This window comes from Sapajus apella, unplaced genomic scaffold (assembly GCF_009761245.1).
Source record: "Sapajus apella isolate SASKATOON/1434 unplaced genomic scaffold, GSC_monkey_1.0 scaffold34, whole genome shotgun sequence".
Classification (NCBI taxonomy): domain Eukaryota; kingdom Metazoa; phylum Chordata; class Mammalia; order Primates; family Cebidae; genus Sapajus; species Sapajus apella.
In genome coordinates, this window is record NW_022436974.1 from 1949917 (window position 1) to 1973810 (window position 23894).

General features: G+C 36.2%; 1 protein-coding gene and 1 long non-coding RNA gene across 2 annotated transcripts in view; both read right to left on the reverse strand.

The window, feature by feature from the left end:
- The window catches only part of CNTN5 (contactin 5), a 1397849-nt gene that overhangs the window by 109331 nt on the left and 1264624 nt on the right, over window positions 1-23894 (reverse strand). Inside the window, exon 17 of the mRNA XM_032295928.1 lies at window positions 2533-2691. Coding sequence (XP_032151819.1) covers window positions 2533-2691 — 159 coding nt within the window. The remainder of the gene's footprint in view (window positions 1-2532; window positions 2692-23894) is intronic.
- On the reverse strand, window positions 16518-21936 carry LOC116563301. Its single transcript, XR_004274325.1, has 2 exons — window positions 21046-21936; window positions 16518-17150 (listed from the first exon to the last, which is right to left on the reverse strand). It is a non-coding gene; the product is annotated as an uncharacterized LOC116563301 (long non-coding RNA).

Consider the following 23894-nt stretch of genomic DNA (forward strand, 5'->3'; position numbering starts at 1 on the left):
TGTTTGCTCCCTTTCATTCTTTTTTCTCTAATCTTGTCTTCACACTTTATTTCATTAAGTTGATCTTCAATCTCTGATATCCTTTCTGCTGCTTGATCAACTTGGCTACTAAGTTCTCATGCTGTGTTTTTCTGCTCAGTTAGGTCATTTATGTTCTCCTCTAAACTGGTTACTCTAGCTATCAATTCCTCTACCTTTTTTTTTCAAGGTTCTTAGCTTCCTTGAATTGGGTTAGAACATGCTCCTTTAGCTCAGAGGAGTTTACTACCCACTTTCTTAAGCCTATTTCTGTCAATTCATCAAACCCATTGTCCATTCAGTTTTGTTACCTTGCTGGCGAGGCGTCGTGATCCTTTGGAGGAGAAGAGATCTTCTGGTTTTTGGAACTTTCAGCCTTTTTGTACTGGTTTTTCCTCATCCTCATGGATTTATCTACCTTTGGTCTTTGATTTTGGTGGCCCTCAGATGGGGTTTTTGTGTGAACATCTTTTTTGTTGATGTTGATGCTATTTCTTTCTGTTTGTTAGTTTTCCTTCTAACAGTCATGCCCCTCTGCTGCAGGTCTGCTGGAGTTTGCTGGAGGTCCACTCCAGACTATGTTTGCCTGGGTATCACCAGCAGAAGCTGAGGAACATCAAAGATTGCTTCCTGTTCCTCCTCTGGAAGCTTAATCCCAGAGAGGCACCTCCCAGATGCCAGCCAGAGGTCTCCTGTATGAGGTGTTGGTCAACCCCTGCTGGGAGTTGTGTCCCAGTCAAGAGGCACAGGATTAAGGAACCCACTTGAAGAGGCAGTCTTTCCCTTAGCAGAGCTGGAGCTCATGTGCTGTGCTGGGAGATCTGCTGCTATCTGCAGGGCCAGCAGGCAGGAACATTTAAGTCGCTGAAGCTGCACCCATAGCCATCCCTTCCCCCAGGCGCTCTGTCCCAGGGAGTTAACCCTTGACTGAGGTTGCTGCCTTTCTTTCAGAGATGTCCTGTCTAGAGAAGAGGAATCTAGAGAGGTAGTCTGGCTACAGTGGCTTTCTGGCACTGTGGTAGGCTCTGCCCAGTTTGAACTTCCCTGCTGCTTTGTTTACACTGTGAGCAGAAAACCGCTTACTCAAACCTCAGTAATGGCGAATGCCCCTTTCCCCACCAAGTTTGAGTGTCCCAGGTCAACTTTAGACTGCTGTGCTGGCAGTGAGAATTTCAAGCAAGTGGATCTTAGTTTGCTGGGCTCAGTGGGGGTGGGATCTGCTGAGTTAGACCACTTGGCTCACTGGCTTTAGCCCCCTTTCCAGGGGAGTGAATAGTTCTGTCTTGCTGGTGTTCTAGGCACCACTGGGGTATGAAAAACAGCTTCTGCAACTAGCTCAGTGTCTGCCCACATGGCCGCCCAGTGTTGTGCTTGAAACCCAGGGTCCTGGTGGCATAGGCACCTCAGGGAATCTCCTAGTTTGCATGTTGCGAAGACTGTGGGAAAAACATAGTATCTGGGCGGGTGTGCACTGTTCCTCACGGCACAGTCCTGCGTGGCTCTCCTTGGGGAGGTGAGGGAGTTTCTTGACCCCTTGCACTACCCAGGTGAGGTGATGCCCCACCCTGCTTCGGCTCACCCTCCATGGGCTGTACCCACTGTCTAACCAGTCCCAGTGAAATGAGCCAAGTACCTCCATTAGAAATGCAGAAATCACCCCCCTTCTACGTTGATCTTACTGGGACTTGCAGACTGAAGCGGTTCCTATTTGGTCATCTTGCCAGCCTCTAGATTTTCTTTTTATAAATAAAAGGGGGTTGGGAGCTAGGGGAGGGATAGCAGGGGGTGGGGAGATTGGGTAGGGATAACATTAGGAGAAATACCAAATGTAGGTGACAGGGATATGGAGGCAGCAAACCACCATGGCATGTGTACACCTGTGTAATAATCCTGCAGGATCTGCACATGTACCCCAGAACTTAAAGTAAAATAAAATAAAATAAATGTATTAAAAAACAGATGTATGACTATAAAGGAGTCACACAAGGAACTGAGCTAATGAAACAGACATATATCCTGATTGTCTCAGTGGTTCCTTGAGTCTACATAATAACATTTCATAGAATCTCATACAAGTATGAACCAAAACAATTGCATAGCAAAACTACTGAGATCCTAATAAGCTCTGAAGCTTGGTTAACATCATTGCGCCAACATCATCTCCTGATTTGGTAATTATACTCTGGCTGTGTAAGATTTTATCATGGCAGGAAGCTGGGGAATGGGTCCACAGGAACTCTGTAGTATTTTTGCAACTTCTATATGAGTTTCAGGTTATTTCAGCAAACAAATAAGCCAACATGATATGGTCCCTCTTTGGGAACTGAAAAGATGAAAGCAAGGTACCTTGCTCTTCTTAGATTCATAACAAGAAGCAAAGAATTGTCAAAATTGTAATAAATAAAAAAGAGATTTCAGAATCCAAAAAAGATCCTAGTGAGACCTTAGCCAAATATATCTTATGAGATAGAAAGCTTCTGTGGTTATGTCTGATGTTGCTTTAGTGCCTCTTACCTGTCTTTACTGTTTGCCAGCCCAGGGAAAATGGGCTGCGAGCCTGAAGGTTGTAGGAGGAGATTGGGCTGTGGTTGTCAGCTGCCGGGCTCCAGGAGAGTGTGGCTGTGCTTTCGGTGATTTCCTCAACAATTACTATCCCAGGTGGGCCTGGGGGACCTATAGGTCAAAGGCAATGGATAAAGTTAAGCACGCACTATTATCGGAAGCCATGAGAAATTATGTTTCAAATATGGATCCCATCAAACTATGTAATAATCTTAATGAAATACATATTTAGTAATGAAAATTGACAACAAAAAGTCATGGATGCAAGTTGGAGTCTAGGATTTCTGGGGAAACTTAATTGTAAATTTGATTTTTTTTTCTGATATTTTGTGCCTAGAGGCAGTTACCAGTTAGCATTATATTTTATAGAAAAAGAAAAAGATAATGAGAAACAAACACAAAGATGTGAATGTCAATATGAACTACAGTTGCTTAAATCAATCACAGCTTACAGAGGCAGCAACAGAAAATGATAGGCAATGCTATCAGGGATAAAAACAATCTCATCCTTACTAAAATGCTATAAGTGGATAGAGCTAATGTTCATGTGCAGAGAATATACAGTGTATAAGCCCTATGATGTGTATTATCAAGTACACCTAGCTTAGACTCTAACAAGGGAGATACGAAAGGTTCTGAAATAATGATAGTACAGACAGGTAAGGGCATATGCTAGACATGAGGCATACATAAAGTTCTGTGGGGAGTTCAAATGAGACTGTGATCTGTGATTAGCTTTCTTTTCTTCCTAATAGGAGTTGGGAGGTAATGAGTAAAAGAGGGTGAATTCCCTTTTGATTATGAAAGAGTGGTATGGAATAGTGTTGACTAACCTGTGTGCATATGGACTTCATCTTTAAGACCAGTGATAATCAAATGTGAGGGGAAATGTGCCATTGTATTTTTATTTCTAGTGGTGATTTTGAATAGGATTTAAAAAATGCACAGCTATTTATATTTCAGCGGCTACAAGGCATTGCCAGCTCTCTTAATGACATTCTTCCATTCCATAGTATGGGCAATTGCAGTAACAATAATGCTTTATTTTGAATTTTAAAAACTTAAGTATTTTAAGTATTTTCTGAATTGGTCTTTATGTAGCAAGTGCTGTCTGGATGTGTTGATTAAGAGACATGAGCTAAATGCTAACAGATGACTGCATGTTGAAGAAATGGAGGAGTTGGTGAAGACCTTTGAGCAGAAGATATCAACATTCCAAGTTCAGTCAGATAGAGAAATAGTTTAAAAACCTCACCGGGGCAAATGACATTTTTAGAAAATGAGGGATGAACATTTTTTACCAAGGCTGAGAAGAACTACCAGCAGATGCAAGAGATTAAAGACAGAGAAGATAGAGGCTCTTCTATCAGGGAGGCGGCCAAAGTTGGGACTGTGGGGAAAGGTCTAGAGGGCAACCTTGAGAAGAAATGATGATTTTTTCCTCCAAGATAAATGAAGGAAGAAAAAGCAAAATAATTAAAATTTTTGAGATTGTCAGGGGAAAAGTTGAGAGAGCTCATTTTGGAAGGCACTCATTTTTTAAACTTAAGAATATAAAACTATCTACAAAAATTAGGGCAATTGGGTGGAAATTAGATTGGGAGCTGGAGGATAACAGGAAATTTTTTGCATAGTACATGATTAAAGTGGAAGGATGCAATGAAGAGGAATATACAAAGATTCTGGAATGGTACTAGGGTTCAAATTTGTTTGGACAGCATCATTTTGAAGTGAAACTGACCAATTCAGTAAAGATAGGAAAACTAGGACCAAGACCAGGAAAGCAGTCAGTAGGGTCTGTTCAGGGTTAGGAGTTTGTAATTCTGACACTTTTTATCATCAAATGTGACAATGCTATGGGTAACCATGAAGTCAAATTAGATGAAGCCAGAATGGTGCTGACAGACTAGAAGAAAAAAAAGGAGTCAAGGAGACTGGATTGCTTTTGGAGAAAAATATAAGAGTAGGAATTGAGGTGCAAGAGAAAGTGGACAGATACGTGATTTTAGATGTAATGTAGTTTTGAGTAAGAAGTTGGTTTTTGTTTATCTAGAGCAAAGGGGAGAATATGATTACAGGGTTGATGAGTTCTAGGATTTATGAAAAAATATGCCTTTTGCATCGCCAATGCCAATGCTGAATCCATTAAAATAGCAACTAAGGATAGGGTGAAGAAAATACATGATATCCAGTTGTTGAAGAAGCTGTCTAACAAGATTTTATACTGTGGTGACAGGAATGTGGAGACGCATTTACAATACATAATAATAATATAATAGTTAGAAGAATATTAACTATAATAATACTAATAGCTGTGATACTCTCACTGTACTGTACTATATTAAGGTGCTTACTAAGTGTTTTGCAAATATTAAATTGTTCATTTACTTCTTTGTCACTGTGAGGTGGAATTGTTATCCCTGTTTCATAGAGGGGGTAATGGAATCTCAAAGAGATTACTTGGTTAATAAATAATAATAAATTATTTAGTCAATAACCTTATTATATGTTAAGTTTTATGGTAGAAACTGGGTATCAGAGAGTTCATCCTAATGAGAAGTTATTTGCTCATGTCACTCTGCTAGGGAACAGTACAGCTGAGATTTAAATGTGGACATGATTGTAAATCCTAATTTGTAGAAGGAAGCAAGGAGTACATGGACATTTACACAGACCTTTACTGTTTTCACTGTTAATTTAGAAAGTAGTTTCAACTGAAGAAAGAAAAGAAAGAGAAAATGTGTGTATTAGGGAAAGCCATACTTTATGTGGTAGAGATAGAGATGGCATTTGAAGAATGCATTAATTCCTTTGAGGCTGTCTGTGTATAAGATGGCCACCATCACTTCCTTTACTCCCTGAACATGCAAGCCATTCTCTCATTAAAAGGTGGAGCCAATTTTTTCACCTCCTTAAATCTGGGCCAGACCATGACTGTTTGACCCAGTAGACGATGGCAGAAGTGACGCTGTATGAATTTTGAGTTGAGGTTAAATTGCATCTTTACCACAGGTTTCCTGGAATACTTGTTGTAGGAAAAGACAGCTGTTAGTCCAATTACATGGAAATTGCCATTCTGTGAAGGAGTCCAAGTTAGCCATTTAGAAAGGTCTATGGAGAGAGAGATCCAGCTTGCCTCCAGTTATTCTAGCCATCCAAGCCCAGGTGCCAGACATGTCAGTGAAGAAGCCTATGGATCAGACCCTCATTAGAGAAATGATAGTCTCTTCAATTAATGGTACTGGAAAAATTGGATGTCCACATGCAGAAGAATGAAACTAGACTTCCCACCCCTCATCCCATATAGAAATCAATTCAAAATGGATCAAAGACCTAACTATAAGACCAGAAACAGTAAAAGTACTAGAAAAAAAAATGGAGGAAATGCTTTAGGACCTTGGTTTTAGAAAATATTTTATGAATAAAATCTCAAAAGCACAGGTAACAAAAGCAAAATTAAACAATTAGGATTATCCCACACTAAAAATCTCCTCCCAGCAAACAAAATAATCAACAGAATGAAAGGACAACTTGCAGAATGGGAGAAAACATTTGCAACTATTCATCTGAAAGGGGGTTAATATGCAGAATATAAAAGAACTCCAACATCTCAACAGCAAATAAACAATACTATTAAAAAAGTCATATCTGAAAAGACATTCATCAAAAGAAGACACACAAATTACCGACAAATACATAAAGAAATATTCTGATAGTCAGGGAAATGCAAATCAAAACCACAATGAGGTATCATCTCACCCCAGTTCAGATAGCTATTATCAAAAAGACAAAAATAACAATTGCTGGTGAGAATGTAGAGAAAAAGGAAGTTTTATACACTACTGGTGGGAACATAAACTAGTACAGCCCCTACAGAGAAGAGTACAGAGAATCCTCAAAAAACTGCAGAGAACTGCCCTGTGATTCAGCAATCTCACTATTGGGCATTTATCCAAAGAGATCGAAGTCAGAATATCAGAGACATCTTCACTCTTATGTTTACTGCAGCACTATTCACGATAGCCAAAATATAAAATCAAACTAGGAGTTCAACAAAAGATGAATGGATAAAGAAAATGTGATATATATATATATATATGTATATACACACACACACCATGGAATACTATTCAGCCATAAAAAGAATGAAATTCCGTTACTTGCGGCAACATGGATGGAACTGGAGGACATTATGTTAAATGAAATAAGCAGGAAGAGAAAGTTAAATACCACATGTTCTCACTTATATGTGAAAGCTAAAAAAATATATCATAGAAGTAGAAAGGACAGAGGACCCTAGAAACTGGGAAGGGGAAGGGGAAGAAATGGATAAGGAAATGATTTGTTAAAGGATACTAAAGTACAGTTAGATAGGAGAAATAAGTTGTAGGGCAATAGGCCACTATAGGATGACTATAGTTAACAGTATACATAGTTTTAAATAGCAAGAATGAGGATGTTGAATGTTCCCAACACCAATAAATGATAAATGTTGGAGATGATAAATATGCTAATTACCTTGATCTGATCACTGTACAGTATATGTACCAAAGCATCATTATGAACATCATGAATGTGTACAATTATTAATTGTCAATTTAAAAAATAAACAAAAGAAGCTTTCAGATGACTCCAGCTTCAGCCGGCATCTACATGAGAAATTAGAGCAAGAATTGCCTGGCCTATCAGCTGCTAAAATCATGAGAGAAAATAACAGGTTGATGTTTTAAGCTCATAAGTTTTGGGTCAGCAATGGCTAACTGGAAGTTGCTTAAAGAGTGTTTTCATCGAATAGGAAACTCTGTCAGGAGGACCCTCAAGTATTATGAAAAACACTTGAAATTTAGCTAATGTGTCTATATAGGAACAATTGCCTACAAGCTCATTTATTAAGCTCTTATTCTGTTTTATTCCGTCCATTCTATTTACCTCTTCAAAGAGCATTTAACAACCGCCTATGTGCAAGGCCCAATGGGAGACAAGGTGGAAGACAACTCTTTATTAATTTAAATAAAATAATTTGCCTTTCTGAGTATTAAAGTTCTATGAAAATGTTTAAATTAGCCATCTTAAAGAAGGGTATATTTCTTTTATAATAGATAATAATTTATCTAAATAATTTTTTAAACCTTCAGCTAGAACAAAAAATAGAATTTATAACATAATTAATACATCCTCTTTATTCTTTCTGATATTTGTCTGTTTGCCCAAATATGGTTCTTAGCAAAATAATTAGTGACAGGACAAAGATTTATGTACCTAAGATACTGATTGTCACTGTGTAATTATTTATAATTATAAACCATTGGAAATAAATTGCCCAGTAATCATGTAATTTTTAAATTCTAAATTCTTATAATGAAATATTAGGCAGCCATTAAAAATGCCTATTTATTCTTCTGTAACTTCCACTTGTCTGAACATCCAACATTGTGCTTGATATACAATAGAACCTTGATAAATATTAGCAGAGGTAAAGATGCAAAGAAGAAAGGGAAAAAAGGAAAAATAAAGGAAGGACAGAAGAGTTATATTTTTAGTATGGAATATTGTATAACAATTAACAAGTAAAAGAATGCTTTAAAATATGATAATTTTATTAGATGTAGTTTATTTAAGTTTCTTTTTGTTAAATCAGAATATATTTAGGTTAACAATTTTTTCATCTAAGTTAAGAGTGGTAATACAAATGACAGACTAGCTCCATGAATGAAGAAAATAATTATTTCATATGATTTAATAATAAGGGTCATCATTATTAAAAACTGAGGGTAGTATAGCCTATGGACATCTAACTTTTTTAAATGATGGTAAATCTGAAATATTTTAATGAATATATTAACATACAGATATTCCGATTAATTGGCAGTGTGATTTACCTTCTAAGAGAGATTAAATAAAATTTTAACCATAAAAAAGTAAAAACAAGATTTCCTATTATAGTAGAATTTGCTTATCAATGATTTATGAAATATTTTACACATTATATTCTGAATGCTGCCTGCCATAAGCTTCTTGCGTGTATTTAGGAGTGAATTATATTAAATTATTAAGTTATTAATAGGAGTAATTCACTTCTAAATATATACAATTTATTGACTTTTTAAAATAAGGCAGTAAAAATTCTTCTAAAATGCTTTTTCACCTACTTAAGGCATCTTTGAAGATAGATTAATAAGAAAGAAACGTCTCAGCGATGACAAATGTGTGGCAGTCCAGATAATATACAAATGCCACTAATTTAGTAGAAATCTCATTAAATTTTACACTTAGTTATAATGATTTAGTGTCAAATGATCAGTAATCTGACAACTATTTATCCCCCTCAGGGACAATGCTATTACACGGGGTCACTATATTAAATACTGTATTTGAAAATGGTCAATTATGAAAAATGGGCACAGTCTGTTCATTTCTTCATGGTGAGGACTGCTGAACAAATGACACACCAAAAGCCCTGAGCAAAGGCCATGTTCTCATGGATTCACTTTAGCTTCAATCAAGGTTTCCCCAGCATTGCACACTGATATCAGATCAACTCTTTCTGTTGATCTAATGTTCAGTTAGAAAATCTCTCGAGAAGCCATTGTCTTTTAAAGCTGAAAAGTGAAAAAAACGTGTGTGTGTGTGTGTATCTCCTTGGAATTTAAAGCTCTTACTATAATACTGGTAACATAAAATAAGGACCTACAGTTTCTTCGAGTTTAGCAGTGTTACAGAGTTATCCAATTTTTAAATTAACTGGAGTCATCTAGTTCAACCATATTATTTTTCAGATGAGGAAGTGGTAATTGAAACTGGAAAATTTCTCCTCAGAGAGGCAAAAAGAATCTTCTTGCTTTGAAGGTAAAATCATTAAAGCAGGAATAGGCTTTAGTCTTGACAACTGGTCAAATTTGTCAAATTATGATAAACGAATGTGTTAACAGCAGAAAGTTGTGCATTGACTTCTTGTGAAATTATTTCTCATTCCTTTTGTAGACAGCAGCGAGTGGTGCCAGGCAGTAGAGCCCTTGCGGTGTGACTGTTCAGTCCTTCATGAGGAGTGCTTCTTAGAGCCTCCTCCCAATGCCGAGATGAATTCCCCCTGCCCAGCAGCTTTTCTGTTTCTCACCTAGATAACATCACATTTTCTGTGAAATTCTGAGACCTGCTGATTCCACAAATACCCCGATTGTTATACATTACTGTTTGCAATATAAATCTATTGTTTGTTTTCATTTTTATTTGATTTTAGGGACTTTCCTGCTTTTTTTTCCTTTCTTCTTTTGTTAGAGACATGGTCTCATTCTGTTGCCCAGGTTGAAATGCAGTGGAAAGTCATAGCTTACTCTAGCCTTCACTTCCTGGGCTTAAGTGATCCTTCTGCCTCAGTCACCTGAGTAGCTAGGGACACAGGCACATGCCACCATACCCAGAAAATTTTTAAATTTTTTATAATATGGGGTCTCACTGTGTTGTCCAGGCTGGTCTCTAACTCCTGGGCTCAAGCAATCCCAACCTTGGCCTCCCAAAGTGCAGGGATTACAGGTACCAGCCACCCCATCTGGCTCCCTATTGTTTCTTCTATATAGTAGTTTTTAAGCGGAAACTTAAACTTGGTGGCATTCAAAACATTAAACAGCTCTTTGTTTTAAACCATTTAAAACTAAAGTGAGAATTGTGATACCAAATATGCTCATTATTCTGTTTTATTTTTAACTCTGTAAATACTGTTTGAGGACAGACACTTCTAACCACATGCAGGAATATGCTCTGGGAAAAAAGGAAGCAGGGATGGCAATCAATCATGGAAGCAAAGTCCTAAACATGTCCTAATACCAAGTGAAAAGGATGTTTAGCTACTGTCTGAAAGATTAGGTTAATGCAGAGAGATACATTGAAAAACTTAGGCCATGGTGACTAATTCTTATGTGGTTTACTCATCTGCAATGAATCATCCAGTGCAAAGGGCCACTTTGTGTTGACTCAATGGAAAAGGATATGTATAAATAGTAATGAGAAAACATTTCAAAAAAATATTTAGTTAATAATGTGACTAGACTTTCTGCAGTACATTGGATGTTAATACCTGCAAGGCTGATGTATTCACCTTTATAATAAAGTTATAAAGAATTATGGTATACCCTTATTTAGGAAGTATGGTATTATTGATAGAATATTTATTTTTATACAAGATAATGTCTTCTGATGTATTCTTGACATCCTGGGCTGGCAAAGTCCAACTTCATTTGGGATTGGGTCATTCCTTCTTTACCTACTCGTCATTCCTTCTTTACCTACCATAACTTTCTGACCATCATTATATCACTCATGAATTGCAGAGGGCTTTCTTACACTTGTTTACTATTAATAATCTACTCTAAGTGACCTTCTCCTACTGTTTTCAGTTTCATGAGATTAAGCAACTTTTTGTACCAGGGTAGTCAAGAATGGAAATGAGAAACAAACAGTTCTACTTTACTTTTTTTCCAAAAGCAATTTTGCTTTCAATTAATTTGTTAAAGCTCAACTTTTATTATCTCTGTCTATTCATCTGTTATCATCATCATCATTATCTGTCCTTCTACCCATTCCTGTATCTAAGCGATCACTTACCTCATCTGACTCCTCGATATAAAACTCCTGTCCCTTCTTACTTTGCCAATTTAACACCTATTTAGGATTCACATTTTGAATCTTAGCTCAGGTTTCACTTGGAGCAGACTTCTCTGACTTTCTTGCCTAGATAAAATTCCTGTGTTACCTACATTCATACTACCATGTACCTCTTATTAATACTGTAGTTGAAATCACAGCAAAAACTTTCTATTTATTTCTGTGACTATTTTACCAGTAAGTAGAGGCTTTCCTCTTTAGATTTTAGGTACAGGAGGGCTGAAATTATGCTTGTATTTTTTCTCACTATTGTATTCCCAGTGCCTAGTGCAGTGCTTGGCCTATAACATGTTATGAAATATATTTATAATAAATGATTGAATGAATAATTTTTATTAGCTTAACAGATTAGTATAGTCGTTGACTTATTTTTCGTACATGTTTTTGCTTTTGGCTAGTCAAAAATCTGAGAAAATGATACATCTTTACAAAACTACAACAGTATTCTGAAACAAGACTCCAAATATAAATTAAAAATAGGATTATATTATTCTGCCTTCTCAAATTTGTTAAGTGTTACTAATTAGATACCCACCTTTCTATTCTGTTTTCCTGAACAAAAATGAGCAGACTCTTAGTAACTTTCGAACTGTGATGAGCAACAGAATTTCTGGTATGTTTTAAAAAAGAATGTAAATATTACGAGCTGTATCCAAGAGCTACTGAATTTCGACTTATATGACTAGAGCCCCAGGATTTCTATTTTGTACGAGATGCCCAGAAAACTTTTATGTACGCTATATTTCAAAGAAAAAATGTGATCTAAAGGAAAGAGATTTCGACAGAGTCAGAATAATTTTATTTCAGTAATATTTCATGCAAAAGCTTTAAGAAAATATCTGAACCTCATTAAGTCTCAGTTTCCTTGAATTATATAAAGAGAATGAATTATATAAATCAACTTTATATCATTATTGTGAAAATTCCATAGGACAGTGTATGTATAAAGTACTTTCTAAATGACAAATAGATATTTTAGCACTGATTTGGCCTCTCACTATTCTGTAACTTTGACAATATTAATCTCAAAATGTTTCATATTTTTTTTTAACCAATGAAAACAAGAACTCATGTATCATATTTGGTTTTATCAAAATAAATGAGAAAATATAGGAAACCGATTCAAAAAGGAAAAAAAAATGTACTATCATTTGAAGATTCAATAATCTTTACCATCTGGTGAGCTAATAATGGAATGGGTGAAAAATACTGAAATAATAATGACTTAATGCTCACCTATCAAGTCAAACGCATTGTGCTAAATGTTATATATTTCTCTCTAATTTTTATAGTTAATTTGCTACTGATACCCCTTTTCCAAAAATGAAAAGCTAAGTCTTAGAAAGTTCAGATAACTGACCTAAGGTGATGTCAAACAACATTCCTTACGTGGCTCTGGGGTTTTATTCTGATCCTTATTTGCATATTTATCTGAGTTTTAACTCCATGATATTCAGTACTACATAAAACTACTTTACATAATTCAGCATAGACAGGACATGTAGATTTCAGAAGATTAAAAATTATGAGTAGGGACAAATAATTTTTTTATTGATTGAAAGTGAACTTAGAGGTAGCTTTTCTACTTCTGCATGCTAAAGATAAAGTGGACTTTGTGGTTGACTCTCTAATATTCACTCTGCATGTCTCAGTGTGGTATAAGGAATTAACCCCTCTGCCTACTCCCCATTATTTGAGTGGCCTTGATTGGTCTGTATCAGTCCTGTGAATCTCACGTGCCCCTGTTAAGGACTGGTTCAGGAAGCTAGGCCTAAGCCAGTCACATCATGGCAATCTTCCTATGATAGAGACTTGTTCAGCAGTAAGCACATTCTCTAAAATGGTATAACCAGATGGTAGGATGTATGTTTGTATGAAGTTTGGGAGAAATACACTAGTTCCTTCTCCTGTGGTATGTGAACAAGAGAGATTTAGCCTCTGTTGCTCCTGGATGTCACTCTGTGATTACAATGGGAACCAGCCTTAGTGTAAGGCCAAAATTGTAGATGATGGAGTGCTGAGACAAAACAAACCTGTGGGCCCTTGCATAAAAAGTTGAGCCACTATATTAACCAATTAAAACACCTATTTAACTTCGTGTCATGAAAACCAATGTATTTCTTTATTGTTTAAGTCAATTTGAGTTAGGATTTATATTATCTACAAGTGGACACATTCTAAAATATAAAGGATAACTGAGAAATCCTTTAGTTTACAAAGGATTAAAACTAGTAATTTCTTATATTTGCTAAGACTGGATATAGTAGCATAAGTAACCTGAAGAGAAGTTCTCCAATAATTGAATCATCCCAAATAAAATCCATTAGAATTTAAAAGTGACAAATCAACTGGGAAAACTGACAGAATATCTGGCTGAAGCTGACAGCCAGATAGGTAAACACAATATGCAGTAACATTTCTTAAATGACTGAAAATTTTCCTATTGGATAATGAAATTACCACTTTTAGATAGGCACTTGGGACTTATTAAAGATGTACTATCATAGCAATGTATTCCTCTGACCACAAAGTTCAATGAAGTATTGGAAATCAGAAAAAGAATATTACAGCAAAATTAAAACAACCCTGTTTTAAAAATCAAGCTTGAATATTCTGTGTGCTTCCCATTGATACCTTCATTTTTTTTTAAAAAAGGCTGAAAAGTATTGTAGAAACTATCATGTGAAGATAAAAATAAAAAGCTAAACTTGACAGTTTTGAAAGATGAAGGCTGAGTAGCTACCATGAGACAGAGGTTTTCATTCAGGCCTTGTCATTCTCCAGCTAAGTGTTTTAGGAATTTGTTGTACTCAAAACATTTGTTAACTATTGAGGCTGGATGAATTTTTAGAGGATTCCAAGAAAACAGTTGCTCTGGACTAGTAGTTAAAGAGGAAAAAGATGACTATTTTGCTGGTAGGAAATGGGAATAAGTAAACATATATTCCAAAAGACTGAAAAATGCAAGGCATTTTGAAGAGAGAAGAAGCAGATAGCTTAAGTTTGATCACAGAACCACGACTCCATAAAGGTGTTGAAAAGTTGGCTAAGTGAAGGCCTTAAACACCATGGCAATGAATTTGCACTTAATTATGTAGATCGTGGAAACCAGTACATGTTTTGAACTGGAGGTAGACTGAAACATTAGGCTTAATAAAGGAAAAGGAAATAATGAGAATAAAAAATTATTCCAAAATTTCATACTTAGATAAATTGGAAGAATATTGTCAGAATAAAGAGAGAGTCTGGAGGAGGATCTCAGAAGTTTTCTTTTCAATTTAATAAAATTGTTACTCAAATACATTCTGATCATACTGAAGTACAGGGGTGAGAAGATGCTAATTTGGATACTAAAGAGGGTTCAAAGGGTCAGGAATCATCTTTGTGTTGACTCTATCATGGGGAATCAGTCACGAACAGAAATAATGATGAACAGAAATGAGAGTCTATATGAAGTGAAAAACACAATTTTACTGGTGCTGACTCAATGCTGTTTCATTGATTCTTTGTGCCTTATGTTTGCTCATATACAGAAACAGAAGTAATTGAGTTTAAAAGTTGGCATGAGAAGTACCACGGAAGTCAGAAGTTTTACGTAGGAATTTAATTAGGTGTAGCTGGTGACCACACAAATTAAATGGAATCTATGTGACACTCAGGGCAAGGCTCCATCAATAAGAAGAAGCACCAGATGAAGCAGATTAAAGAAGCTGTGGTCAGAGGTTTCATGTTCCAAGGAGGAGATCAAGGTATACATGGTAGGGCTTCTTGGCCACAAGTTAGGGCCACTGTAATTGCAAATTGGGCAAAATTATAAGGTCCTCAGCTGGTTGATATATAACTGATAGTATAGCAACTCCCCTCTTGCACATAAAGTGTTAGTGAACACAGAAGCCTTTGGTTTGGATTTCCTAATTTCTTTGCTATACATTCCCTGTAGCCAGACTCCAGCATCTGAATCATTCTTTACTATTTGCATTTAATTTTTAATATTTGGATCAATGTTTCCTGTGAGAGTGAGTATATTTGTGTGTGTCTGTGTGTGCATCCTTACTTGCACAGTACAAAGAACAGCATGAGGTGGAAAGTAGGATGCAGCCGTGAGAAAATTCTGAAGGACTTACAGAGGTGGGAGAGCCAAGCTTCAAAGGGAATTCCTAAAACCCCTCTCCTACCACACAATTCTCAGATACTTTATCCTTTTATTTCACTGTATCTGCTGTTCTGTCTTATTGACAAGTTATGGGACATGGCAATATATTTAATATTAAATGCCCATGGCTATTGTTTATTCAGTTACTGCTCCATATTCTTTCCATGTTTCCTCCTTTGTCTGATTTAAAAAATTTTAATTAGTCTCTTTGGGGAAAAAGATTACATATTCATTCATTTGTATAATTGATCTGGTTTCTATCTGTGTCCTCACCCAAATCTGATGTCAAATTGTAATCCCTAATGTTGCAGATAGAGTCTGCTGGGAGGTGATTGGATCATGCAGGCAGTTTCTCATGGTTTAACACCATCTCCCTTGGTGCTGTCATGGCGGTAGTGGGTTCTCCTGAGATCTGGTTGTGTAGGAGTCTGTACCACCTCCCCCCTCTCTCTCTTGCTCCTGCTCTGGCCACGAAGATGTGCCTTCTTTCCTTTCGCATTCCACCATGACTGAAAGTTTCCTGCGGCTTCCTCAGCCATACTTCCTGTACAGCCTGTGGAAGAGTGAGCCAGTTCAACCTGTTTTCTTAGGATAAGGTAGTAAACAAGATAAAGAAGGTGCCTGCCCTTATGACTTTTAAAGAGAAGAAAGTCAATGAACAAGTGGAAGATAATTTCAGATAGTAACGAATGCAAAGAAGAAAAAAAAAAGGTGGTAAAAATTGAATTGGGAAGAGGTGGGCAACATTTGATAGGGAGCTGAGAAATAAATAAGAAAGAGCCAGCCAGCCACATAAATAATATGGGTAAGAGTTTTCCAGGCAGAGAACAGCATTGGCAACATTTTTATGAGTCTGGCAGTTGGAGCATAGCAAAGAAAGAGGAGAGCGGAGGAAATCATGTCAGAAAGATTAGCAGGTGCCAGATTATAGAGGGATTTGACGGTAATGGTAAGGAAGTTGGATTTTATTCTGAGTGTGAATCAGAAGCCACTGGATAACATATGAGAGAAGTCCAAAGAAAGAAGCCATTGAAATGACAAGGCAAATATTTGATGGAAGCTCTCAAAGGCTGTAGGACTGTTTGGGGGAAAATCTATTTAAATCATTAAAGGCATATGAGTAGTCTTCTTAGCAGTAAGGTTTTGTAGCAAACGTAAATTGTGATGCTCCAGTAAGTGACTTTTCAGTAGATGCTGTCAGCATGGTTTCAATGCCAGTGGTAGTTTCTGAGGATCCTTTGCATACTGGTCTCTTCCAGTCTTATTTAGAGCATGATTATTTTTCTATTTGCATTGTAAACAAAAGCAAAAATTAAAACATCCTTTCCCCGCACAAACCTTATATAATTGAAATTTAATGACATTGATCCTGATAAATGTAATTTGTGAATACATGATTGTCATTAGAAGACTTGAACTCTGATGCCTTCATTTTGTATGTAGCTCTGTAATTGGTTCAGGTTAGTCAGCTGTGAACCAAAATGACTGTGTCATTTTTGGCTGAAGTGTTTAGTTGCCAATGTAAGACTCTCTAGAGCACTATGTTTAAAGTATTTATTTAAATAATTTTTCTTTTTAGAAAAAATAAGCACTTCCTGGTCATTTAACACAAACTTCAGGTGAAAGGTAAATTAACCAAGATTTCCAGGCAGTAAAATAGACATAAATATTTAATGTAGTTTTACATGAGCTGAAGTTGTAGACACTTTATATAGTCCACTATAAAAGTAATGCTGTCCGTCCATCGAAGCTGATCCTTCTGAAATGGAAAACAGATATTTTAGGGTATTTTTTAAATGAACCGGTGAGAATAATTAAAAATAATCAACTAGTTTATTTAATACTTGAAGCAATCTAGATGCTATCCTGAAATTTATTTACTAAGCTACTATTGCATAAATACTAAGAACAGATGAGCTAAAGAAATCCTGTAGGAAAAGACCATATGGAGTGCTAAAGTATGCAATGTACCATGTTTCTACAAAGTTTTCTATAAATCCAATATTGGGTTTACTGTGTATGCCTCATTAGAATTCTGAAATGCAGACCAACATCAAGAAAATAAAGCGTGGCTATATGGACTTTTCCATTTGTTCAGTCTCACTATTCACTTATTAATGATTAATAGATATCCTTGTAACTTATTTTCACAAACCTATCACAGAGTAAATTTGAAATTGTTATTTCCAGTCACACACTAGGGCAACACATTTATAAAGTCATTCTCTTTATAGACAGATGCACCCTTGACAATATATGGGTAAACTCTAAGTAGGGCACTTTAAAAAATATTCTTCTTCTGAAGTGTAAATCTGTATTTGCTCTATTTATTTAGATTCTCCCTCATGATTTTTCTGGAAACCAACATGTTCTAAAGACATGTTTCATGATCATGGAAATAAGCCAAAGTTGACAAACATATATCTGGGCTCATTAATTTTATATTTAACTAAATAAGCAAATCAATAGTCCCCTAAGGACTTTAAAAAGAATAAATATTACACACTAAGTGCTTTAACTTAGGCAATGACTGACATATAGTGGAGAAAGAAGTGTCAGTGGTTTCCTGATGGCTACTAGCTTATGCTCTGAGGATTTTTGCTATACAACTGTAGGAAAAACATTTACCATAATGCAGCATGCCATTGGAGTTCAGCACAGACTGAAAGATGACTGCTGTCATGCAGCGACAGTGAACTTGGTACAATCCTGATGCCACCATCTAACTCATTTGGAGAAATGGAGACAGTGGGCTATTGCAGAAGCACTTAAATAGAGCAGTCCTGGGGGTGGGATAATTTGTAACAGATGTTCCATATAATGGATGGATTACAGGAAGAGTGTCTGTAATGCAGACTATCTTGTTCAGTGAGGTATGATGGATGCTGCTTATTAGCCTGACTTAACATCTGTGAGCTGAAGTTTTGAGACGAATATGTGAGCTTTGATTTACTGATTCATACAAATCAGGTGATAAAACATCTTTGCAACAGTGATTAAGTATTTCAAATGAAGCTTACTAATAACAGTTCTATTTCTTGAGATTGGTATGAAAGAAATAATTACATGATCCAATAACCTCCTGAGCAAAACATATAATTCAAGCAGACCTGTTTTATGCCATTCTTTTTTGTGATGAATGAACATTTAAATTAACCAAATCAGAGTGCCGACAAATGAGAATGCTGATACTTGGTATAGATAATTACGCTATGTAACTGATTTTCCTTTCCTTGAGATGCTGTATGCTTGTCCTAGAATGTTTTACAGTTAAAGACAATTCTAGAATAACTTGAAAGTCATTCACACTATTTGGTTTTATTGTTTAAAAAAATCTAAGTATTGCATGTGATTATTCTATTTTGCAATTATTTCCAAATCTTTTAGTGTCCTTGGTAGTGTTTAGGAAGGCTTTCTACTCTTTATTATAATTTTTGCATTGCTTTACTGTCAAGTAAACTGAAGGTTTGGTAAAGTCCCATGTAAACATTCACAGAACGCATTATTTATATTTCATAAATATTGAATACTGTGATTTGGCTCAGTTTTATAATATTTATTTCTCATTTTATATGCTACAAAGCTGATGACTATTACATATGCATATAGTGATGATTATGACTGATATGAAAGCAGTACCATTTAAATATGACCTCTCTATATGACCTGGTCTACATTTCTTACCTAGAATAAAATACAATTTATATATTTAACTTTGTTTTACTCAATTATATCTTCTTGGTGATTTTGTTTAACTATACTTGAAGTTCTTTAGTGTTTATTTCACACATGAAAAGTTCTCCGGTACACTAAGATATCCATTACATTTTGCTCAAGGATAGATGTCAACACAATGGAATCTTTAATGATATAAATAGATGTTAATAAGTGCACCCAACTTCAGGAAATTGATGTAAGATTTCATCAGCTCAGTTGACTGAATATACCGAATGGACCTAATGGTGCTTCATGGTTTATCCTAATGACAGCAAACTGACAGAAACCCCAATTATGCCAAGCCTACCAACATGCCAATCTGAGGCTTGTTCAGTATTCAAATACCTGAGGAAGGAGAAGTAGTCAAAATGCACTCTATCATCATTAGAGTGTGTCAAATTGTAATTAAACAAGATGGACACAATCAGATTATTATTGGATATTTCCGTCAATAGACGATAAGCTCAGGTCACCTATTGGAAAAATATAGACTATTTTCCTCCTATGAATACCGTAAGGAACAGTGGTTCGGCTGTTTAATCTTAAAGATAAGGGACATAGAAATTCTTCCTAGAGTTGAGAATCTGAACAATATTTACCAGTTACTGGAAAGCAATATACTGTTTGAAATCTAATTTCATTCTTTTATTTAAACCAGAAAATTAAATATATTTCCCCTTCTTCCTTCATTTTTCTTCTTCTTCCTCTTCCTCCTCCTCCTCCTCATTTCTCCTTTCTGCTTCTGCTACTGCTTCGTCTTCTTCCTCTTCCTCTTCTTGCTCTTCTCTTTGCCTTCTCCTCCTCCTCCTCCTTTCTTCTTATCCTTTTTTTTTTTTTTTTTGACAAGTGAGGAGATTCAGTCCAAAAGTGGTAGGATGACTTGCCTAATTATTTAGTTAGTGCCAGGGTAAGAATATAATCCCATCCTGGTTTATTTTTCTAATGCTGCAATGATTGGTTGGGTAACGACATTAGGCATTTTAAAGAATTTGAGTCATTTTTTAATTAGACTACTGAAATTTAACTAATATTTACTAAGTATCAGCAACAGACTAGGTCCAGTGCTAAATGTTCTGGTAGCCCAAAAACCTTGATTCTACATTTGTAGCAAAGATACAAGCAGATCTTTTCTCCACTATTTTTGGCTCACCTTGAATTTATGAACATTTACTTTCTCACTCACATAAATAACCTGAGAATTACCCTTTATATCTCATCTTCAGAATGCCTACCCACTTTGAATCTTGTAGAGGATATTTCTTTCTTAGTGGACTGCTTTTTCTAAAGCTAGGAACTCTCTTTTTCCCCTGTTTTCTTGTTAGGTACCCTAGCAGATTCATAATTTTCCAAAGGTAAATAAAGTCATTCAATAATACAGAGTAGAGACTTATGCAACCATGACAGCCAATCTTTTGTGTAAAGTTCTATTAAATCAGATTTTCCGCATATATACTAAGCAATAATATTTATACATTTTAGTTTTGAAAAATGAAAGAACGGAGACGTTTATTTAAAAGATTTTTAACCAAGAACAAGTCCCCTTTTTTTCCTTCTTGGCATTAACAAGCATCATCTGGTGTTCAGTTGTTTCCCCTACTTTTTCACCTCACTTGCTCTAACTCATTAGAGAGCTAATTGTCTTTGTAATTCCAAATTAAGGAGTACATAGTGAAACGGAGACATTACCTTGGCCAGGTGTTTGGGAGGACAAAATTCAATCTGCAGTAAAAGTCAGCAAAAGTTTCTTCCAATTAACACTAGTCCTTCCTCTGTTCAATCTGCATGGATTTTGGATTGTTGAGCGATGAAGCATTCCGGGAACAGACTACATTGTATATGGTGTTATAACAAATCAAGAAAATAATTAAGAATTCAGTATTTTGGAACACAGGCTGAAATAAAATATAATTTGGGAATAGAGACCAGAGCGAACTTACCAATTTTACTTTTGTCTTCTTAGGAGATGTGACTGGTCACTGGGTTGACTTTCAGTGTAACTTCTACTTGGAACTTGGGTTCCTTCTTGGTGACCACATTTGGGTTATCAAAAACAGGCCATAAAATGTGTATGTACCCTACAAGACTATATATTCCAGGTTTTACATAACAGCAAATTAATGCTTAATATTCAAAAGGCATCCTAAAGCAGTCTAGGTGACAGTCACAGGAAACAGAATGCATTCAGAAAAACAAAAAAGTCTGACTTTAGATGTGCCTGTAGAACGCATACGAATAAATGGGATGATTTTTACAAACCATTCAAACAAACGAATGAACAGATACAATGTACTTTCAATATTTTGCCTAAATAATACTGATGAGTTTCAGACCATCTTTTTTTTTTTTTTTAAACATTAAAGGCCACTGTGTTTTGTTTTGTTTTCATGACACTTGGTATAAATTACCCATAAGTAGGCAAAAACAACCAATATCAAAGGGCTGAAGAATGCTGGCAATGGAAATGATGGTCAGGTACTTTCTCAGGCATTTGGGAGTTTTGTTTTTGCCTCAGAAATTGTGACAATTATAAAAAATTTAAAAATGAGAGCATGAGAAGAGATTACACACAAAGAAGTCTAGCAGCACTCAATTCTCTGGGTGGCATTTTGTCCAGAAGTTCTTCCTTCCTTTCTTTTCTTTCTTTTTTTTTTTAATTATACTTTAAGACCTGAGATACATGTGCAGAACGTGCAGGTTTGTTATATAGTTATAGACGTGCCATGGTGGTTTGCTGTACACATCAACCCCTCATCTACCTTAGGTAATTTTCCTAATGCTATCCCTCCCCTAGTCCCCCACCCCCAGACAGGCCCTGGTGTGTGATGTTCCCTCCCTATGTCCATGTCTTCTCATTGTTCAACTCCCTCTTATGAATAAGAACATGCAGTGTTTGGTTTTCTGTTCCTGTGTAGTTTGCTGAGAATGATGATGGTTTCCAGCCTTATTCATGTCCCTGCAAAGAACATGGAACACATCCTTTTTTATGGCTACACAGTACTCCATGGTGCATATGTGCCACATTTTCTTTATCCAGTCTATCACTGATGGGCATTTGGGTTGGTTCCAAGTCTTTTCTATTGTGAAATTATACATGCAATAAACATACGTGTCCATGTGGTCTTTATGTAGAATAATTTGTAATCCTTTGGGTATATACCCAGTAATGAGATTGCTGAGTCAAATGGTATTCCTGGTTCTAGATCCTTGAGGAATCACCACACTGTCTTCCACAATGGTTGAACTAATTTACTCTCCAACCAATAGTATAATTGTGTCCCTATTTCTCCACATCGTCTCCAGTATCTGTTGTTTCCTGACTTTTTAATGATTGCCTGATTGCCATTCTAACTGGCATGAGACTCACTGTGGTTTTGATCAGCATTCTCCAGTGACCAGTGATGATGAGCATTTCTTAATATGTTTGTTGGCTGCACACTTTTTTTGAGAAGTGTCTGTTCATATATTTCTCCCACTTTTTGATGGAGTTGTTTTTTCTCATAAATTTGTTTAAGTTCTTTGCAGTTTTTTAATATTAGCCCTTTGTCAGATGGATAGAGTGCCAAAATTTTCTCTGATTCTGTAGATTGCCTGTTCACTCAGATGTTAGGTTTTTTTTTTTTTTTTTTCCCCCCCACTGTGCAGAAGCTTCTCAGTTTCATTAGATCCCATTTGGGCAGGGGCAAAGACCTCGTGACTAAAACACCAAAAGCAATGGCAACCAAGTTCTTCCTTTGTAGCAAAACCCAGGGCATGTAGATAAGAAGTCTTGCAAGATGTTCTGAGGAAGCAGTCAGTAGAATTTAATATTTTAGATAAATGGCAAGATATGGGGTCAGAGGAAGTTCAGATTTTTCAGTAAATTTAGTGGTCATTTAGGCCAAGGTGTAACATAGGAAGTCATTACTACTTTCTCATGGTCATATGGTAAAAGATTAGGTACTTTAGAGGATTTATGAATGTGAGGCCTATCCTTAGAGACAGATGGTAATGATCAAGTTCTGTATTTGCAAACTCATGTAGAATATCTTCATTCTTTCTTGGGCTAGCAAATGATGACAAATCCTGAAGTTTCAGTGAGTATATCATCTTGATAAAAGTTCTCTGACTCCTACACAAAGTTTGTCACTCCGTTCTTTTCTTTCTTATTCCCTTTTACCCTACTCTTTCCCTACCTCTCTCTTTGTCTTTCTTTTTCCTTTCCCTCCACAAACATGTATTAATATTTTTCAGGGCCAAGCACTGTGGCTCACGCCTGTAATTCCAGCACCTTGGGAGGCTGAGGTGGCTGTATCATGAGGTCAGGAGTTCAAGACCAGCCTGGCCAACATGGTGAAACCCCATCTCTACTGAAAATACAAAAATTAGCTGGGTGTGGTGGCGTTCACTTGTAATCCCAGCTAGTTGGGAGGCTGAGGCAGGAGATTCGCTTGAACCTGGGAGGCAGAGGTTGCAGTGAGCCGAGATTGAGCCACTGCACTCCAGCCTGAGCAACAGCAAGACTCCACCTCAAAATTAGAAACTAAGTAGGTCTAGGGGATATTATGACAAATGAAATGGAAACCATCTGGCAGTTGACAGTGGAAGGCAGTATAGTAATTTAAAATGCTGGTCTGCCTGGACTCTACTCACTATTGTTCTACTTGTTAGAGTGACATTCAAACAAGTTCTTAAACTTCTCTGTGACTTCATTTCCTTATCTATAAAATGAAACTAAAAATAGTACCTCTTGCATATTGTTTTTATATGATATGCTAAATAAAGTGAAATAATTCTTATAATATGGAGC